Source organism: Trachemys scripta, chromosome 12 (assembly GCF_013100865.1).
Source record: "Trachemys scripta elegans isolate TJP31775 chromosome 12, CAS_Tse_1.0, whole genome shotgun sequence".
Taxonomy (NCBI): Eukaryota; Metazoa; Chordata; order Testudines; family Emydidae; genus Trachemys; species Trachemys scripta.
The window spans coordinates 2,344,824-2,363,336 of NC_048309.1; the positions used below are offsets into that span (position 1 = coordinate 2,344,824).

The 18,513-nt window shown below is 61.6% G+C and overlaps 1 protein-coding gene across 1 annotated transcript; it reads right to left on the reverse strand.

Annotated features, from left to right (window-relative positions):
- Positions 1 to 3,175: 3,175 nt before the first annotated feature.
- Positions 3,176 to 17,587, reverse strand: MYLK2 (myosin light chain kinase 2; the record flags this gene model as incomplete). The annotated part of the gene is made up of 12 exons (XM_034787646.1): positions 3,176 to 5,667; positions 6,933 to 7,065; positions 7,867 to 8,019; positions 8,717 to 8,845; positions 9,267 to 9,337; positions 10,376 to 10,517; positions 11,255 to 11,364; positions 11,678 to 11,771; positions 13,541 to 13,646; positions 14,681 to 15,207; positions 15,723 to 16,098; positions 17,449 to 17,587. Coding segments are annotated over 12 exons (2,061 nt in total), but the record flags the coding sequence as incomplete, so codon positions are not given.
- Between the last annotated feature and the right edge of the window lie 926 nt (positions 17,588 to 18,513).

The window sequence follows — 18,513 nt, forward strand, 5'->3', positions numbered from 1 at the left end:
CCGCAGCAGCCCCCTTTCCCCACCCACCAGGGCTTCGGGGAGAAGGGGGAACAGATGTCACTGCACATGTGCTTTGTACCTGGGAGAAGCAGACACCCTCCCACCCCCCAGTTCCAGGCACCAGCCTGCACCACACAGGGGCTCACCTCCAGTAAGAGCTCCCCGCTCTTCCCCTCTTCTCTGGGCCCGAGACCGGTCACTGCAAGGGAGAGCGCTGGCTCTGCCCCTAGGGGACGCTGGCTTTGCCTCTCTGCCTGGGCAGGCCCTGGCTCAGGGCCGGGCCGCTTTTAGCCTGGAACCGAGCAGGGTTGGCAGTTGGGCTTACTCCGCATCTGAGAGACGGGAATCAATAACCCCAAGCCACTTACTGGGCTGGGAAGGTCCCGGGGGAAGCTCAGGGTGGGAAGGCTAAGGAAAGCAGCCCCATGCCACGCAGAGCTGGAAGATAAAGGACACAGGGCAGGCTGGCGGTCTGTCCATCCAGCCATTGGTCTGCCTGGTTCCCTGCCCTCTGGGGTTTAGTGGCTACTTGTCCATCTGTCCAGGTCTCTGTCTGGCAGGGTAGGAGCTGTATCCCCCTCCCCCTCCCTCCAGCCCGGCCCCAAGGTGGCTGATAGAATCCCAGGCCCCGCTCAGCTGCCAGGGACCAGACAGGAAAGAGACGTCACCAGCCCTGAGTGTAACTCAAAGCAGATGGGGCCGTTATGTTTGCCAGGACCGCAGGGTGGTCACAACAGGAACTGGTCAAAGGCTGTCAGCAGGAAATGGTCTGGGAGGAAACTCCCTAGGCTGGAGGGGAGAGGGAATTAGTTCACAGGCAGCTTTAACCACTTCAGTGCCACTGGTACGTAACACCACCGCTCGCCCCGGCTCAGTTCTAACCGCCCACACAGGGGCCTCAGACTCTGCCCTCTGACCTGGGAAGAAGGGTGTGGAAATACAGCTGGGGCCCCCACAAGGGGCAGAACTCTGGCCCACCCATGCTGCCTGGCCCCACACCCTGAGTTGGGGCAGCCGGAGGTTTGGCCACCTGCTGCAGCCAGCCCTGCAGCAGGGCCAGGGCGAAGGGGTGAGACAAATCCTGGCTAAAGAGAACACGGAGTGCCCCGCGAGAGAAGAACTGGCCTCAGCCCCCCCCGGGGAAAAGCTCCCACTGGAGGCACAGCTGGGCACTGCTGCGGGGAAGCTCCCAGCGGTGGAGGCTAGAGCCCAGGCCACACTGGCGAAAACGGCCGCATTGCCGGAGCCTGAGCCGCGCGGACACTCGTCTCCACCTCCAACCCAGGCACCTCGGCTGCTCTGAAGCAGCAGGAGGGTGCAGACCGTGTCTGGCCCCGCAGGGCGATCCGGCTGGGGAGTGCTGCCAGGGAAAGGCCGAGCCTCCGGCCTGACTCACTCTCCTTCCTCCGTCTGATTCCAGCTGTGGGAAACAGCCTCTCCCCCTTTCCCGCTCCATTAGCCAGCGGGAGAGATGTGGTGAAAGTGACAGGGAACGCGGTGCTGCCAAGCCCCGAGCGGCCAGCTTCCAGTGCCGTGGTGACAAGGGGAGAGGCGCATTTCGGTCTCTCCCAGAGAGGGGCCTTGCTCCCCTCTCTCAGAGAGAGAGACTGCCAGCGAGCAGGGGAGGTGGGTCAGAGCGGGGAGCAGAGCCAGCTGGGGTGGGGGCAGAGCCCGGGGCAGGCAGGGCCCCCTGACCCAACCCCAGCATGCAAGCGAAACGCCTCATCCCGGGCAGCTTTCAGTAGAGTACCGTATCGGAGGCTCAGTGGCCCAACCCCCTCCCCTACAGCCTGTAACACCCCCCACCCCCACCCCCGAGCCCAGCCCCCAACTGCATCATCCCCTTTTGTCTCAGCCCTGTTCAAACAGCAGCATCCAACCTCCCCCCCGTCAGACAGAGCCTCGGGGGGCATATTCCACCGAACAGTGGGTGCAGCCTGCAGCTCCAGTCCTGGCCAGCCTGCCTTGGCACGTTACCGGCTCGGCCCCTGGCCTAGCCATGGCACGTGGGGCCAAGGGACGCTTGGGGAGGAAGCCCCCTGGGCACTAGGTTGTTGGTATGTAAATTTAAGGGCCACAAGAAGAGGTGAGGGTGGCAGGCCTGGACCTTCAGCCCTCTGCTCCGCCACAGACTAGCCACAGCACGGACAGCGGGGCTGGAACGTCCCCTCTTCCCCCGCCACTAGCCTCTGCTCCAAGCTGCAGGGAGCCGAGGGGGCGTGAGCCCCTGTCCCCGCAGCTGGGGACGCCAGGGAAGGTGGTGGGGTTTGGGCTGTGGATACCACCCCACTGGCCTGAGACCCAAGCTCGGTTGACACAGGCCCCCTGTGGGCGGATGGTAACAAGTCTGGCCCTTGCAGTCTGGCTCCAGCACCCCACTTCCCGGCTAAGCAGAGACTCCCCCGGCCCACACACACACACAGAGTACCCCCACCCCAGCAGCTTGGGGACCCAGTTCCATTGGATATAAGTTCTTATCCCGCACTTAGCTCCGGAGGGGGTGAGCGCCTGCCCCTCGTGCACTGAGTGTCTGGAGAGGGGAGAGGACAGCCAGCAGCCGGGGCAGAACTGAAGGGGCATCATTCTGTGAGCGGGGGGGGGAGCGAGGGAGGCGGCTGGGGACTGGAGAAGGGGGACGTGAAGCTGCAGTGGAAGGAAGATCCTGCTCTAAGGGCCAGGGCCTAAGAATAAATGCAAGAGTCACTTCAACACCTGGCTTCTGGCCCACCCAGCACGAATGCCCAGGGCACCCTGTGGACAGGAGCCAGGGACCTGAGACGCTGAATCCTGAGCATCTACAGAGAGCCGGGGTTCAATCCTCAGCTCTCCTACGGCTGCAGGGAAGAGGAACCCAAGGTCCAGGCCCCAGGCTGGCACCGCAGCTGGCTGGTAGCCAGGAAGCTGTTTTCAGTCTAAGGCAGCGACGGGAAAGCGGAGGAGCTGCTTGGATCACCCCCGAGAAGCTGGGGGAGGCCCAGCTCGGGCAGAATGGTTCCCTAACGGCCCAGTTCATTTCACACGGGCAGGGAGGACATGCTGAAGGCGGTGAGAAGATTTAACCCACTCGCTGTCTCAGGGCCTGCTCCTGACGGGGACATGAAGACCTTAGCATGCGGCGGCCTGGGGCTCAGAGCCAGTCCCTCCCACCTCGTACAATACAATCCACTACAAGCGCTTGGCATGGGACCTGTACATTTATTTACATTAAGCCGAGAGCTCTGGGGTCTCTCAAGAGAACGTACGTCTTTCTGCACTACTGGGGGGCTGCTGCTGGGGAGGGCACACATATACGGGGGCTGGGGGCTGTGCTCTGCTGGGCAGAGGAAATCCAGCGGACCTTGGGTGAAAATGGGGCAGAGGGAGAAGGGTTCTAACGAAGAGACCTCAGCTGGTGGAAACTGGTGAAGATCCTCCGAGGTCAATGGAGTCCCACCAACGTACCCCAGCTGGGGGGGTGGCTCAGAGCACGTGCTCTGTGGGAGGCACTTTCGGGCTGGGCCAGGTGCTGTCTGGTTGTTTCTGTGCCTAACAGATACCGGCTGCCGTTAGCTAGCAGCCCCCCCCCCATAACGAATCGCCCGTGGACCACACCAAGCCCGGGGGGGGGGTCAGTTGGGCGGGAAGGGGCGTGGCCTCACACTCGTGCTGCAAACCCCCTCCCAAGAGAGGAACAAGCCCTCCAACTCCATGGAGGATGCCCCCACCCCAACCCCTACATCGGCTACTACATCAGCACGCTGGGCCATGCAGGAGCTCCTGCATCACCAGGGGAAGCAACTCCCACCCGAGAGGGGCCTAGATGCCCCCGTGCAGTTCAGACATCACTGGCAGGTCGGCAGCGGGTTTCCCTCGGATCCAGCCCTGCCCGCTGTTGAACAGGATGGAAGGCAAAGGAAACGCCACACCCTGAGGGAGCTCCCACACTCTCCTCCCATCGGGGGGTCCCTGGGCCCAGCGAGCGAAGGGTAGTTCCTGTGCGTTGGTGGTCAGGGCTGAAGCAGTCCTTTCATATGTGCGAGGGGGAGAGGCGAGCCCAGCTGGTCTGCATTAGGATGCGCTCTTGCCTTTATCTTCTGGGGGATGTGTGAAGGGAAGGTTGTGTTCTCCCCCCCGCTGGCAGCTCAGAAGGGCAGGGAGGTTAGGAACTAGCACAAAGCCTCGTTCTTTCTTCCCTGGCCTCCATCTGGGGAACGCGCCTGGAATCTGTGCTCTGCACTTCCTCCTTTCCTGTGCGCGGAGCCTCCCGGCACCAACAGGAACTCGGCCCTGCAGCCTGGCTTCTAGGACCCCGATCATGGGGAGAGATGGCTTTCTGCTCCAGCAGCAGCCTCGTGTGCTAGTCCAGCGGTGAGCAGATCCAGAGACTGGCAGTAGCCATCGCACCTGCGGGCCGGGGAGTGCACGCTGCACTCAGGAGCTGGGAGCACAGCTCCAGACAGCCATACACAGATGTCATTGCATCCTGAGGCCGTGACCATCAATGCTGGTGACGTTGCCATGGCGTGTCTCCTATTGCACTCAGAGGCCGAGAGCAGGAATCTTGGTTCTCAGGTAGTGACTGGTGTGTGGTGCGTACTGAGCCCAGCAAGAGAAGGGACCTTGCAGCACTCAGCAGGCTGGTCAGCGTGTCCCATTGCACGTCTCAGAACGGGAGTGGAACACGAACAGCAGGATGCAGGGAATTGCAAAGTGGAGTCCAACGCTGCTGCAGCGTAGGCTTTGCAAGGTGCTCTCCGCACCTCCGGTCGCCCGTGCGGTGGGATTCCAATCGGCAATTCCACAGCTCGGCCAGTTCAGCGCCGTCGTCTCACTACAGCAAAGGGTCCAGGCCAAGAGCAGCACAGGGAGGATGGGACTCAGCCGCACTAGGGGATACAGAAGAGGCCGAGCCTGGTAATTGCACAGTGGTTAGGATCAGCAGCCTATGGGATGCAGCGGGGTAGCTGTCACAGCAGCACAGAATCTGTAGCAGGGATACAGGGTGCTAAGCTGGCAACACCACACGTGTGTGAGCTTCAGACCAGTAATCTCCATGGGATCAAAGGTGTAGTATGTCCTCGTGGTCCAGGATCACAGACAGCGGGAATTCCAGTGTGGTGGTATTGAACCAGCAGGAGATCCACAAAGGCAGCTTTGCAGGTGCCTGGGATCCGGATCCGGAGCCGCACACAAGGCACAGGACCGAGAGGCGTCATCTCGCAGCAGTTCAGGAGTCAGAGCGGCATTATCCCGGTGGCCCAGACCCTCGAGCAGTGGCAGTGCGGGATAGGATCTACAGCAGGGACAGAATCTAGAGCCGGACTCTCAGCGGGATGGGATCCAGCGGTAATCTCACCGCAGTAGGAGCAGGAATGGCACATCTGTACAGAACTGGGATATCTCAATTCATTGCCCCAGCGGGGAACTCCTTGTGTTTGGGAAGCGGATTGATTCCGAACCCAAGTGGAGATCCTACTGCCTCCAGAAGCGGGGACTACATGCCACTTTCCTGTGCAGTCCCCGGGGAACAGGCCTTCAATCCACAGCTCAGATTTCAGGGGATCACCCTTTGGCCTTGCTCAAATCCCACCCAGCTCAGCCCCGCACTCAGACACCCAGCGCCGTCAGGGATCCCGAGCTGCTGATCTTCTTGAATCGGTTGGCAGCACACACACCAATAAAGTTTTTCTGTTAGGGAAACAAGAAAGAAGTTATTCCCTATTTGGAGCCTGGACAGCGCTCGTTAGAGAGGCCTTTCTTAGGGGATGGTGTAGGACTCAGGTGGGGAGTTCAGATACTCCAGTCCCTAACTCTCCCAGCACGGGACACCGCAGACGCGCTAGGAAGTGGTAGACAGCAATAGTGGTTCTCAAAGCCAGAGGATCACTGAGGATCCCCTTCTGGGCCACTGGGGATCCACCGCTCTCTTTCCACCAGGCCACAGAGCTGCTTCGCTTGACCATCTGCCAGGCTTTGAGCAGTGACTCTTCCAGCTGCCTCTCACCCATGCTCAGAAGCCTGGAAGGTTTTCAGAAACTTCTTAGCCAAAATAAACTGGACACCCACAGACATCCCTGTCCCCCTGCCTGGCTTCCCAGCACCAGCTCAGCCAAGACCGAATCAGAGACAGACGTGAAGTGCAGAGCGCCCTGCAGAGCGGCGGGGGCTGCTGGCAGCGAAGCCCAACCCCCACCGAGAGGAAACCAACAGCACAGATCCAGGCTAAGGGTGAGGCCGTGGGCAAAGGGAGTGGCTCCCCCAGTGCAGACCGATTCCTTCTGTGGCCAAGCCCTGGGGCAGGCACGGAATCAGGGGGCAGAGACCCTAGAGGATCCTGTAGGTAAGGAACAGGCCCTGATGTGGGGTGTATGCACACGGTGCCCCTTACACAGGACACGGGGGATGGTGACGGCAGGGGATGGAAGTAAGGGAGGAATAAGAGACATTTCAGGGAAACTCCACAACCCTTAGCACAGCACAATTCCTCACTCCAGAGACCATTTCTGCTGCCCTCGAGTACACCACGCAATTACCGCTCAATCAATGTCATGTTTAATATGTCCCCAGCATCATTTTAACGTCAGGGACGGGGGTCACCCAGAGGGACAAATCCATGAAATCAGGGATGGGGGTGAGAGTTGGGGCAGCAGCTCCTCCGGGCCTTAGGACACACAGACGCCCTCAAGCTCTCCCTCCTCGCTGCCCCATGCTGTTGGCAGAGGTAGGGCCCCATCCTCCTCTCCCCCAGGAGTCCTACCATGGCTCTCTGCTGCCAGTTCTGTGCACTCGAGTGTGGGCAGAGCGCTCGCTCTGGGCACAGCGCTCACTCTGGGCACTCCCGTCCCCATTCCCTTCAGGGAGCCAGCGCCCCAGCCAGCACGTCTACCCGCCCCAGGGGCTGGCCTCCCCTCCCAACGCAGGACGGTCCCCATTGCACACAGCCTCCTTCGTACCTTCCAGCGTCGCCGCATGACGTACTTCCGGAGCAGGACCTGGGATTTCAGGCGCCGGTTGCAGCGCTTGGCCTTCTCGGCCAGGTCGTTCAGCCAGGGGTGCTGGAGGCACTTGGCCGCGCTCATCCGGCCGCTGCGGGGGAGAGGAATGCAGGTGACTCCTGTCTCCTAGTGGGGTTCGATCACCCCAAGGAGCCCCCCCCCATTGCTCCTGCTTTCCACTCCCCACCCCAGACCCATGGGTGCTGCCAGCTGCCCTTTGTAGCCGGGCCCAGGCCTGTGTTAATTAACCCCAAGAACACACTGAGGGAACGGAGGGTGCAGTCACATTCCTGCACAGGCCCTGAGGCTGCTGCCGGCCACGTGAGCCTAGCATCCTCGGCTGCCTCCTCTGGGCAGGGTCCCAGTCTCCTCTGACCCGGAGATCCCCCATGGAGGCAGGGGCCAGGCACCAGAGCCTGATCTCTCCTCCCTTCCCTGCTTGGCAAGGACTCCAGTCCCCTCCCTCTTTCCAAGAGCCCTGGTTATGAGACGCCTTCCCCAGGGCCGGGATCCGGCCGAGCCGTCAATGCTGCATGGACCCTGCCGTTACCATGGGGTGCAGCCGGGGGAATGGGCAAGAGGAGGCTGGCCAGGTCGTCAGTCAACGTGGGTGCAAGGACCCGCATCGTCCTCTTGGGGCTGCCTGTCTCTGCACCCCCAGCGAGCTTGGCAAGGCTCAGACAGGAGCATCCAGCCGTTGCACCAGGCCAGGCCGCGGGAGCGCACGGGGAAGGGTCAGTGCTCCCACCAGCAGGGAGCGGGGTCGCTTGCTCCCAGGTGGGAGGTGATGGACGGGGGCTTGCTGCCGTAGGCTGGCTCAGGCCTGTGCGCATGATGCCAGCTGTGCTAGCCGGACCCAAACGCTCTGGGCCGCCCTCGGCTAGATTCAAACCTCTTCTGCTTGATAATCAGATTCGAGACGAAGTCCTTGGCTTCGTCCGAGATGCCCTCAAAGGCTTCCTCGTCGAAGTACCACTTGGCTTCCAGGACGTTGTTCAGGGTTTCAGTGTCGTCATCTCCCAGGAAAGGGGAGAGGCCGCTTAGCCTGGGAAGAGAGGAGCGGGGGAGGGAGGGAACCATCACAGGTCTCAAGCTGTGCTCGGAGCTCCTCAGGAAGGGACAAGACGCAGGCCCTGTTTCCTCAGCGGGTTCCCAATTCCTTCTGCACAAAGCCACTCGCTCGCTCCCTCCCTCTGCCTGGGATCATGAGGAGAGAGGCAGGGAAGCCAGCGCTCTTAGAAAGGAACCAGTGTGTTCCCAGCTGGCATCTTGCTGCGTTCCCATCCTGTCTCAGCTGGGAGAGGTGAGCCATTTCCTGTCCACGCGCACAGCCCGCCCCTCCCAGATGTTCCAGCCACCCAGCTCCGAGCAGCCGCTGGACGGCTTTCCACTCCCTTTGAGAGAGGGCAGTTAGTGCTGGGGAGAGGTGCCGACTGGCAGGGTCAGCCCTGAAGGCTGGTGGCCTCTATCCACATCGCCTCAGGCACTCGAGGAGGTACCCGGCCTCATTTTACAGATGGAGAAACTGAGACTCCGAGACTGGCCTGAGGTCACCTGCCAGACCACAGACCAACCTGCCGACTGGACTGGGAGTTCTCTTGCCAGCCCTTGGCTCTAACAGCTGCCTCGTTCTCCTCTCCCACACAGCTCTGCCGCCAGCCCAGCCACGTCTATGGGTAAAGCCCAGAGTGGTTCTCACCCTCCGCCAGCCCGAGAGCCACCCACCCTGTGCCCACGCTTACAACATGTAGGTGATCACGCCCAGACTCCACATGTCTGTCGAATAGGAGACTTGGTCGTAGTTCACCACCTCCGGGGACAGGAACTCGGGGGTCCCAAAGTTCACTTTCAGCTTCTCCCGCGGGTTGTATCTGTGGGTAGGAAGAGCCGGGTCAGCGAGAGTTCCTGGCACTGCCCCGGGGCCAGCACCCCCGCCCGTCCACATTCACCACCTCCGCCCACACGGCACCGTGGCTCTATGCTGCTCCAACCCAGCGGAGAAACATCCTGGCTTGGCCCCAGCCTGAGCCAGAACCAAGCCAGTTATTATAACGGCCCCAAACCGCTATCCCCTGCGGGGCACGGCTGACTCAGCAGAGCTGCTGCCAAGCCCAGACTGCAGATTCCACCCCACCCCGCTGGGATCCCTTCCTGCCTTTCCCCAGGGCCCCCAGCGGGGTCAGGCAAAAGGCCAGTGCAGCTGGTCCCCGAGCGTGGCCTTTGCCCAGCCCCAGAGGACGTGGTAAGGGAGAAGAGAAGGAGCAAGCCAGGCCCCGGAGGGAGGGGAGTTACCTTCGCGCCAGCCCGAAGTCGATGATCTTCACCATGTGCCCCGTGGAGGCGACACACAGGATGTTCTCAGGCTGCAGGGATGAAGTTCCTGAGGTTAGAACCCAGCTCACGGCTACGCGCCCGCCTACCCCAGCCCAGGGAGCGGTTACAGGCCACCCGCAGAGGAGTTTGAGGCCCGCTGGAGGCCAGGCCAGTTTTCCCCTCTGTCCCTTAGACGCATCAGGGACATAGTCTGCAGGGTTCTCAGACCACGTACAGCGCCAGTCCTTGCACCTCAGTGGAGGCCACTGCACCTTTCACATCCTTGCCCCGAGGCCCCTATTAAGCACTGGGGTGACGCAGAGGCTTGGAGCCCAAGAGGAGTTAAAATCCCCGCCTTTCCCAATGCAATCCTGGTTCTGACTGCCAGTGTCTCCCGGGCCAAGCTGTGACTGGAGCAAGTCCGAGAGAATCGCCTCTCCCAGCCTGTTCCTTGCGCAGCCCCCTGACATCAGAGTACCTCGGCGGACGCCGGGATTGCAGTTTGTAGGCACTGAACGAAAGGCAGACACTGCGCGGTCACCCTTCCAAATCCTGCTCTTAGACCCACCCAGACCAACCGCAGTGACGTGCCACAGATCCCCCTCGGCTTTCCCTAGAGCCCTGCCCCCAGACCACATGCTGAGATCTGCCCTTTGAATAGCTTGGAACCTGGAACGGAGCCCACCCTTCTACCTGCATACAACCCACAATGACTCGGCTGGGCTGGTCTGCAAAGCCAAGACTCCAGCCTTGCCAGCCCGCGGAGCGGAGCCCAGGGTGATGGTCTCCCTCTGGGGCCCAGTGCTGCCACCACCACTGAACTGCGGGATTCCTTGTGCTCAGGAGTTGGAAGTTTCTGCTTCTGGAGGCCTCTTCTCCCCAGACATGATCCAGGCTGCGCTTGTCACGCACTCACGTACCGAGCTCCCCCAGGCAGCATGCGCCCTCCCCACACCCCGGCCCCACAGCCAGGGGCTCTCTTCTCACCGAGAGCAGCCCTTCAGCCCAGCTTCAGAACCTAGGAAGGTTTCCCCTCTAGCCCCCCAGCCTCGCTGTACCCCCTCCCTCCCTCCCTCCGCACGTGGCACCTTGAGGTCCAAGTGCAGGACGCGCATCTGATGCATGAAGGTGATCCCGTCGCAGATCTGCCTCACGAACACCATGCAGTCCACTTCCGTCAGGTGGTAATCCTCGTCGATGATGCGCTCAAAGAGCTCCCCGCCCTCCACACTGTGCACAGACCAACCACAACGTCACTGGCCTTGCGCCGAGCAGACCCCAGACAGCCGAGCCGCCCTGCCCTGCATAGAGACACTCCCCTACGCGGTTCCAGGGGCACGGTTCACAGGACCTCCCCCCGGCCTGGGCACAGGCAGAGCCGGGTGCCGGTTACGGAGGGAGCCCCTCTCAGGTATGGGGATGCAGAGGGTGGGTTACTGAGGAGACCCCTGGCCAAGGCTGTGGCTCAGAGGAACTGGATAGCGCAAGAGGCCACTCATTCTGGGTACAGGTTCACGAGAGAAGGGGAATTCTGCAGGGAGACCCCAGACAGGGAACAGTCAGAGGGAAGCTGGAGGCAGGGGCTGGCAGCCCCCCATCCTAGGTCCAGGCAAGTTAGTGGAGAGGCTATCCTAGCCAAGATCCCGGCAGAGCAATAGGGAGGTTAGCAAGATTGCCTTGATTTCAGGGGTATGGGCTACAGATCGTCTCTTCCAGACTGGGTACCAGGGACTGGGATGCAAGCAGAGCCGAGCGCTACCTGGGCAGGGAATCCCCTAGCCAGAGCACAGGGGAGGAGGAGCCCTTGCTGGGACCTGTCACTGCGCTGTAACTCGCACCCGGGGACAGCGGCTGAGGGAGACTGCCCAGGAGGAAGGAGGTTCCCCGCCCTTGGTGAACAAGCGCAGCACCGTCGGGAAGCTCCTGTGTCAAGCCACCCAGGCTGCCGCCCAGCCGCTGCCACTCACAACTCCATGAAGAGGACGATTTCCCGTGGTGTCTCGATGGCTTCATAGAGCTGGATCAGGTTCCTGTGGTTCAACTGGTTCATCACCTCGATTTCAACCAAGGCCATCTCCTGCGGGACACGCACCGTGTCAACGCGTGGAGCACTGGCAGGGCCGGGGCAGTCGGCAGTCACAGCCCACAGAGTCAACACCCCAAGCCACCCACTCCAGCATAGCTCAGATGGCACTTCTGCCGGTGGCCGGCCCACACACAGACACAGGTTGGTTCCCATGCATGCCGACTGACAGACGTACACACCCAAACCAAGGCACACAGTGACGCAGCCCCAGGTGCACAGATGTACGTGTGTCTCCGTCCAGGCTAACGCATGGCTACGCAGACCCGCGTGCACAGGCAGACTCAGGAGAACACTCGGGACGCACCTTGTCCTTCGAGCCCTGTTTCCTAATGATTTTGGCTGCAAGTTTGAGCCCCGTCCCTCTCTCGGTGCACGTGCGGACTTCGCCAAACTTCCCCCTAGGGCAAAGAAAAGCAGATAGTAGAGGCTGCGATCCCCTCCCCCCGCCCCCGGCATGATCTAGCCAGAGGCAAGAGGGCAAGCTCAGAGACTAGCAGTGGGGATATCAGTGGTTACAATGCCCGTTCACTGGCATCCCCATAGAAAGGAGTGGGCAGGGAGGTGGGTTACCTGTTCTCAGGGTAACTGACCAGTCACATGAATGAACGCTCAGTCCCAGGAGGGTCACTGGATTCTTGGGGTTTCCAAGCCTGGAGAAGGCGCGTTCCTAAGCTGAAAAGCTTGGGTTTAGCCCTAGAAGCCCCGGGCAAGGCTCCCCTCAGAGCTGTTCAATGGATTTCCTTCGTCCAAGAGGGCACTGATGACCAAGAAGCAGCACTTCCGTTCCAGGGAGGAGGACTCCACAGTATGCCCAGCCCTTGTCAACACAGGGCAGGACCCTACAGGCCCAGTCCAGCTCTCCCACAGGGCAGGGCAGGGCACTAGACAGTGGGCTAATAAGAACACAAGAACGGCCCTACTGGGTCAGACCAAAGGTCCATCTAGCCCAGTATCCTGTCTTCTGACAGTGGCCAGTGCCAGGTGCCCCAGAGGGAATGAACAGAACAGGGAATCATCAAGTGATCCATCCCCTGTCGCCCATTCCCAGCTTCTGGCAAACAGAGGCTAGGGACACCATCCCTGCCCAGCCTGGCTAATAGCCATTGATGGACCTGTCCTCCATGAATTTATCTAGTTCTTTTTTGAACCCTGTTATGATCTTGGCCTTCACAACATCCTCTGGCAAGGAGCTTCTGGCAAGGTTGACTGTGCGTTGTGTGAAGAAATACTTCCTTCTATTTGTTTTAAACCTGCTGCCTATTAATTTCATTTGGTGACCCCTGGTTCTCCCTCTGTGGTCGGGATGAAAGGGGCATACAGGGTCCTGGCAGCACATGGACGGGCACTAGTGGGGCAGCAGAGATGGGACTGGGCCCACTGTTAGGGTGACCAGACAGCAAGTGTGAAAAATCGGGACAGGAGGTGGGAGGTAATAGAAGCCTATATAAGAAAAAGACCCAAAAATCGGCACTGTCCCTATAAAATCGGGACATCTGGTCACCCTACCCACTGCACTGAGCTGGGACGAATCTTCAGCCGAACACCTTCAGTGAGGGGCATCTTGTCCTTGTGAGGTGCCAAGTACCAAATGAAGAACATCTGCCCCAGGCAGCCTGAGCACAAGTCTCCCTCCATCTCTGCCCGCTTTGGGGGCTCAAAGCGGGCAGAGCTGGAGAGGGGAGTGGTGGCCACCACCAGGAGCAGCGCTGGCGGAAACGTTTAATTGAAATCACCAGACAAGGTCTGAAGGTTTGGAAAGACACGGCAACAAAAGTTGGGTTATTTTCAAAAAAGAAAAAGGAAACATTTTGAAAGCATCTAAATGTCCCAAGGTGACATTTTCTGAGCGGAACGGTTTGATTTGGTTTCTAAATGGCTTTTTGAAATGAAGGAAAAAAAAAACCCCATTGTTTTACAAGCATTTTTTAAGGTTCAAAAAAATGACATCAGAACAAACTATTTCAATGGGTCCAAGGGAGAGTTTGGGAAACTTCATTTTGCAGGAAATGTGGACGGTTGGGGGCTTCCCCTCCCTATTTCTAAATCGATTTTTTTTTTTCAAAATCACGGAGTTTCCCACAAAACAGAAAACACGGCTGGGGCCCGGCTGTGCACCCCAGGCCGGGCTCCCAGCCCCGCAGCCCCTCCCTTGGCGGCTTGCTCTTACCCTCCCAGCATCTCCTTGGTGTTGATGTTGAACATGCTGTTCACGGTGCCGGATTTCAGGGTGACAATGCGATGGGCGAAGGGAGCGGGTGGCGGAGGAACATCATCTGCGGAGACAAGACACATGGGACCACCCTGCTGCCTCCCGCTTTCTCAGCCGAGTCTATGGGGCTGGGGAGATCCTCAGGAAGCAGCCCCCCACCTCCCGCCTGGCTGGTGGACCTAGAGCTTCATCCACTCCTGGGGCGAGGCCGACACCTAGTGGCAAAGCCTGGTACAGGCTGCAGCCAGCGCCTCCTGCCTCCCACTCCTGTCCCTTCCCTGCTGAGTCACAGCACGTGGCCCCCCTCTATAAATAGCGAAGGATGCCGCAGACCACCCAGGAGCCTGACAATAAATCCGGAGGTTACCAAGCCCATCAGCAGCTCCAGTTTCGTTCCATAACCCTGTTAGACCCCTTTGGACCCCACCAGTCTCCTTGACAGGAGGTTGGACTAGATGACCTCTTGAGGTCCCTTCCAACCCTGAGATTCTATGATTCTATGACAGCCCCCGAAAGATCCTCCTAACCCCATCTGCAGTCACAGACCCCCGATTCCGCGCTGACCACCAAGCTCCCCTCAAGCCACAGTCTGCATTCCCCCAGCCGTATGCACACCCCACTCTGCTGATCCTGGGCCCACAGCCCAGCCCCAGGGCACTTCCATGCTGTGCCACCCAGGCTTCAGTTCTGGAGAGCCGGCCCTCCGATCCCGGCCCTCGGGTCCCCACGCTCCAACCCTGCATTCCCCACTGCGCACGGCTCGGGCCCCAGCCTGCCCTCCCTCTCAACACCCCTGCTCTGTCAATCTACTCAGCTCCAGGACACGCTGTCCTAGGCAGGCAATGCAGATAGCGCAAAGATCTGAGCTCTCGGGTCTCCTGCCCTGCTCTTAGATAGCACAGGGAGAGGCTCTCTCTGGGTCTCGCGCTAGGTGTCAAAGGAGAGCAGCAAGACCAGGCCAGACGCAGAGCGGGCGCAAGGGGACAGGGGAGCTTTGTTTAAAGGGAAGCACCATTGGTGGGCAGTGAATCAGAGACACCGGCCCCCTCGCTCTGCCTGGATGGAGTCCACCCTACATAAGAGACGGCACAGCCTTACCCAGTATCTGGAAAGGGTCCTCTTTCCCGAAGTCTGGCGTTAGGTAGGGGCTGGGCGGGGGCTCCAGTTCTTCCTCCTCTGGTGAAGGTGGCTGTTCCCCAGCCACAGGGCCTGTTTTCCCCGCATTTCTGGGGATGTTCAAGGCTAGAGAAGGCTGCTTCACTGAGCTGGGGGGCTCTGCAGGGGTCTCGTCTGAAGCAGGGTGGGGTAGCCCCTCTGAGCTGGGGGGCTCTGCAGGGGTCTCGTCTGAAGCAGGGTGGGGTAGCCCCACTGAGCTGGGGGGCTCTGCGGGGGTCATGTCCCCGCTGCTGCTAGCTGGGCTGGGCACCTCACTTGGGGTGGGTTTCTCTGCACAAGTCTGGTCTCTGGGGGCATCCGAAGCAGGGCCAGGCACCTCCGCTAGACTGGGCTCTGCTGGCAAAGCGCTGGCTCCTTTGGCGGGAGTTGCTGGACCCTGCGGGCTCTTCTCTGCACGTGCAGAGGCCTCTTCGGCTCCCATCTTCACCACCCGGGGCTCCTCCCCTGGTCTGAAAGCGAGACAGAGCAGCGTGAGCCTGGCACGCCTGATCCAACCCGCCATTAATGCCCCCGAAGAGGGAGCCGAGCTGCTCGCCCTAGTCTGCACCTCATCGCGTGTAAGGAAACAGCCCCGCCCCGGAAAGGTCCTGTGCCCGGGGGGGCGAGGGAAGCCCCTCAGAAGGTCGAGCCCAGGAGCGGAAGGGGATCCCGTGGCGATGTTCTGCGCCCAGGAGTGGGCTGACTGCAGTTGCAGGGTGGGGCCCCCGGGAAGGCCAGGATCTCAGAAGAGCACCCAATGCGGGAGCACCGCCAGGTGACTTCCCTTTGGCACGTGGTTCTCCAGGGAGCCCGTCCTGGTGTGAATACTGCAAACCAGGCACATGCGGAGGACTGGGGAGCCCAGCAGGGACGAAGAGAGGGGACCCCAGCATTCGGAGACAAGCTATAGGCTCCCCACTCCACCAAACCAGCCTCCCCAGCTGCCTGGGGGATCAGATTCCTGGAGAGAGAAGTGAGATGTTACCTCTGGTTGCTGACTGGGCAGCTCTGGCTCCGCTGGGGAGCTGGGGGCTCGTGCTTGGAGGCCGTAGGCTGGCTCTGGCTTTTTGCCCCCTCTTTGGCCTCTGCTTTCTTCTCACCGGCCTTCGTCCCTTTCCCAGCCACGGGGGCGCCCTTCTCTCCAGGCTCTGCCTTTTCTCCTCTCGCCATTGGCTGCGAGGTTGCTGGGGCAGACTGGGGCAGTCTCTCTGCTCCGCCGGGGGCCGTGTCGTCCCCCACGCTGGTGCAAGGCCCAGCGTTCTGGCCCACTGGCACCCCCTCCGAAGGAGCCGTGGCAGCGGCTGGCTGCCCAGCGGGGCCCTCCAAACCCTGGGGCATCTCTGTGGGCCTTGGCTTGGCTTCTGCACAAGAGAAGAAAGTCAATACTCCCCAGAGGGCTCTGATCCACCTCCAGGGAAGAGACCCACAAACCCAGATCCTAGGTCTCAGCTTCCCTTCGTTACGCAGGCAGGTCCCTGGGTTCAGACCCCATGCCAGACAGCCAGACAGGCCTTCTGCTCTCCCTTCTCACTCCCGACCCCCTGGCTCCAGACGGCAGCCCACAGGGCTGCCTCGTGCCCTTCCGGCTGGCTTTGTCCTGACACAAGGGTGGATGGCACGTGGGCCGGGCAAGGGGGGCCCCTGGCACTCACTGGGAGGCAGAGCCCACGAGGCTCAGGCTCCCCCCCCCCACACCGGCCAGATCAGCACAAGAGGGGCAGCTCTGTAGAAGGGAGCTGAGGGTCTCCAGGGGGTGGTGACCCCCTGCTGCCCTGAAGCCACAAGCCCTTGGGCTGCCGGGCAGATGGGCAGAGCCCTCCCGCACACCAGGCCGGGGGGGTCAGGAGGGCTCACGCCATTGCCTGCCTATCCTCTGCTCCAGCGCCCTTCACGGGGGGCTTTGCGTGGCTGCTCAGGGGCTGGCACCAGGTGGGGACTCAGCAATTCCTAGGCTGCGGGGAGGGGGGACCGCATGTGGGGGGGCCAGGCCCAGGACAGAGGGGTGGCGAGGCGGGAAGCCGATCGGCTGCTGGGGAATCCCGCCTCCCGGTATGGGGCTCTGAGGTCTCTAGTGGGGCGGTTTCCCGTGCGCCCTGGCGAGCCCCCGAGGCGGGGGCCACACTTAGGACCGAGCCCCCGCGGGGAGGAAGCAGCAGCCAGTGCCGCACCAAGCAGCATAGCGACACCCCCGTCCCCCCCAGCGGCGTAGGCAGCCCCTGCTGCGGCAGATCCCCCGGTGTCCCGGGGGGGGGACCCGCCCCCCTCCCAGGGCAGCTCGCGGGGGACCCGTTCCCGCTTTCCCGCTCGGGCCGCCCCGCCCTGGGGTTGCCTTTTCTGCAGCCATCGGGAGCGCGGGTCCTAGCACCCCCCCGCCATGCCCTAGAGAGGGGGGCAGGAATGTCAGCGGCCAAACGCCACCGGGGCGCCTCTGGCAACCCCCCGCGCGCAGACTGGACGTGCCTGGCCCCCGGCACCGGAATCCGAACCCCCGCGGAGCGCAGCGCTCCAGCCGGGGCTGCCTGGCGCCGAGAGCAGAGCTAGCCCGGGCTGCAGCCCACCCGCCGGCCCTTCCTTCCCCCCGGGCTGGGCACTGGATTTCCACGGGGAACTCCCTGGCCACCCAGAGAGCGGCAGGCAGCCCTTAGCCACGGCGGAGCCGGACCTGCTCTCCCCAAACGCAGAGCCGCTTGGGGGGCAGCGGGCCCGCTTACCTGGGGTCCCCGGGGCAGCAGGCGGTCCGAGCAGCGTGCGAGCTGTGCCAGTGCTGGGACGGAGCCGGCCCCTTCTATACTCCGTGGGACTGAGCCGGATTAGTGCGCGGACAGCAGTATCCTTTACAGCAGTGTGAGCGCGTTACGCGTCGCCTTTCAGGCCACCTGTCACTGCTGGAGCGCGTTCAAAGGACACTCCATTCTCCGCCGGCCTCTCCACTCCTCTCCTGCGCGGGGGGGGGGGGGGGGGGAATAAAAAAAAAAAAAAAAGAGCCCCCCCCCCCCCCCAACTCCGCCAACGCCCCCCGAAATGCCCTTTTGAGCGCGTTGCGGGTACACGCAGGAAAGGGGGGGGGATTCGGTCTCACGCCTGGACTCGACCTGCCCCATGGCACGGCCGGCGAGGTGCTTCCGAGACCCCCGCACCGGCCCCGGAGAAGAGGAATCGGCCTGGAGGGACCCGCAGTGCGCTCTGCTACCGTCACTCCCAGCCCCGGGCCCCGGCTTGTTAATGACCCCTCGGCCGGGGGAGCCCAGGGCAGCCTGGCATCGCGTTCCCAGCCCGACTCCGGCCAGTCCGGGGAGCAGGAGCACCTCGCGAAGGCAGGAGCAGGCCCCTCGCAAGAGCCACAAGAACCCTCCAGGGCAGCGTCCCGCCCCCCGCCCCGTGCTCCCAGCAAACCTGGAGTGAAACCAGTTTCACTGGGAACCCAAAGCATGGCAGGGCCCCGTCTAGCAAGCCTTAAAATCACGGAGCGAGGAGAGAATAAACCCCACTGCTGGTGGGGCCCTGTGGGAGACAGCCCCACCTGTGCCCATATTCCCTTGTTTTGTACCAGGCTCCAGGTCCCTTTTCAACACAGATCCAGAGACTAACCCCCCTCCCCCAGCGAACTGAGCACCCGGGGGGGGGGGAGCTACACAACTTGCAGTTAAATCAGAGGTTTGAGTCCAGTCTCTGCTCCCAACCCCTAGCGGGTTCCTGGGTTGATTGTGCAGGACTAATAACTGGAACCAGGACTGCACGTGCAGGACAATGCAAGGGGCTGAGTCATGCCCGCTTCT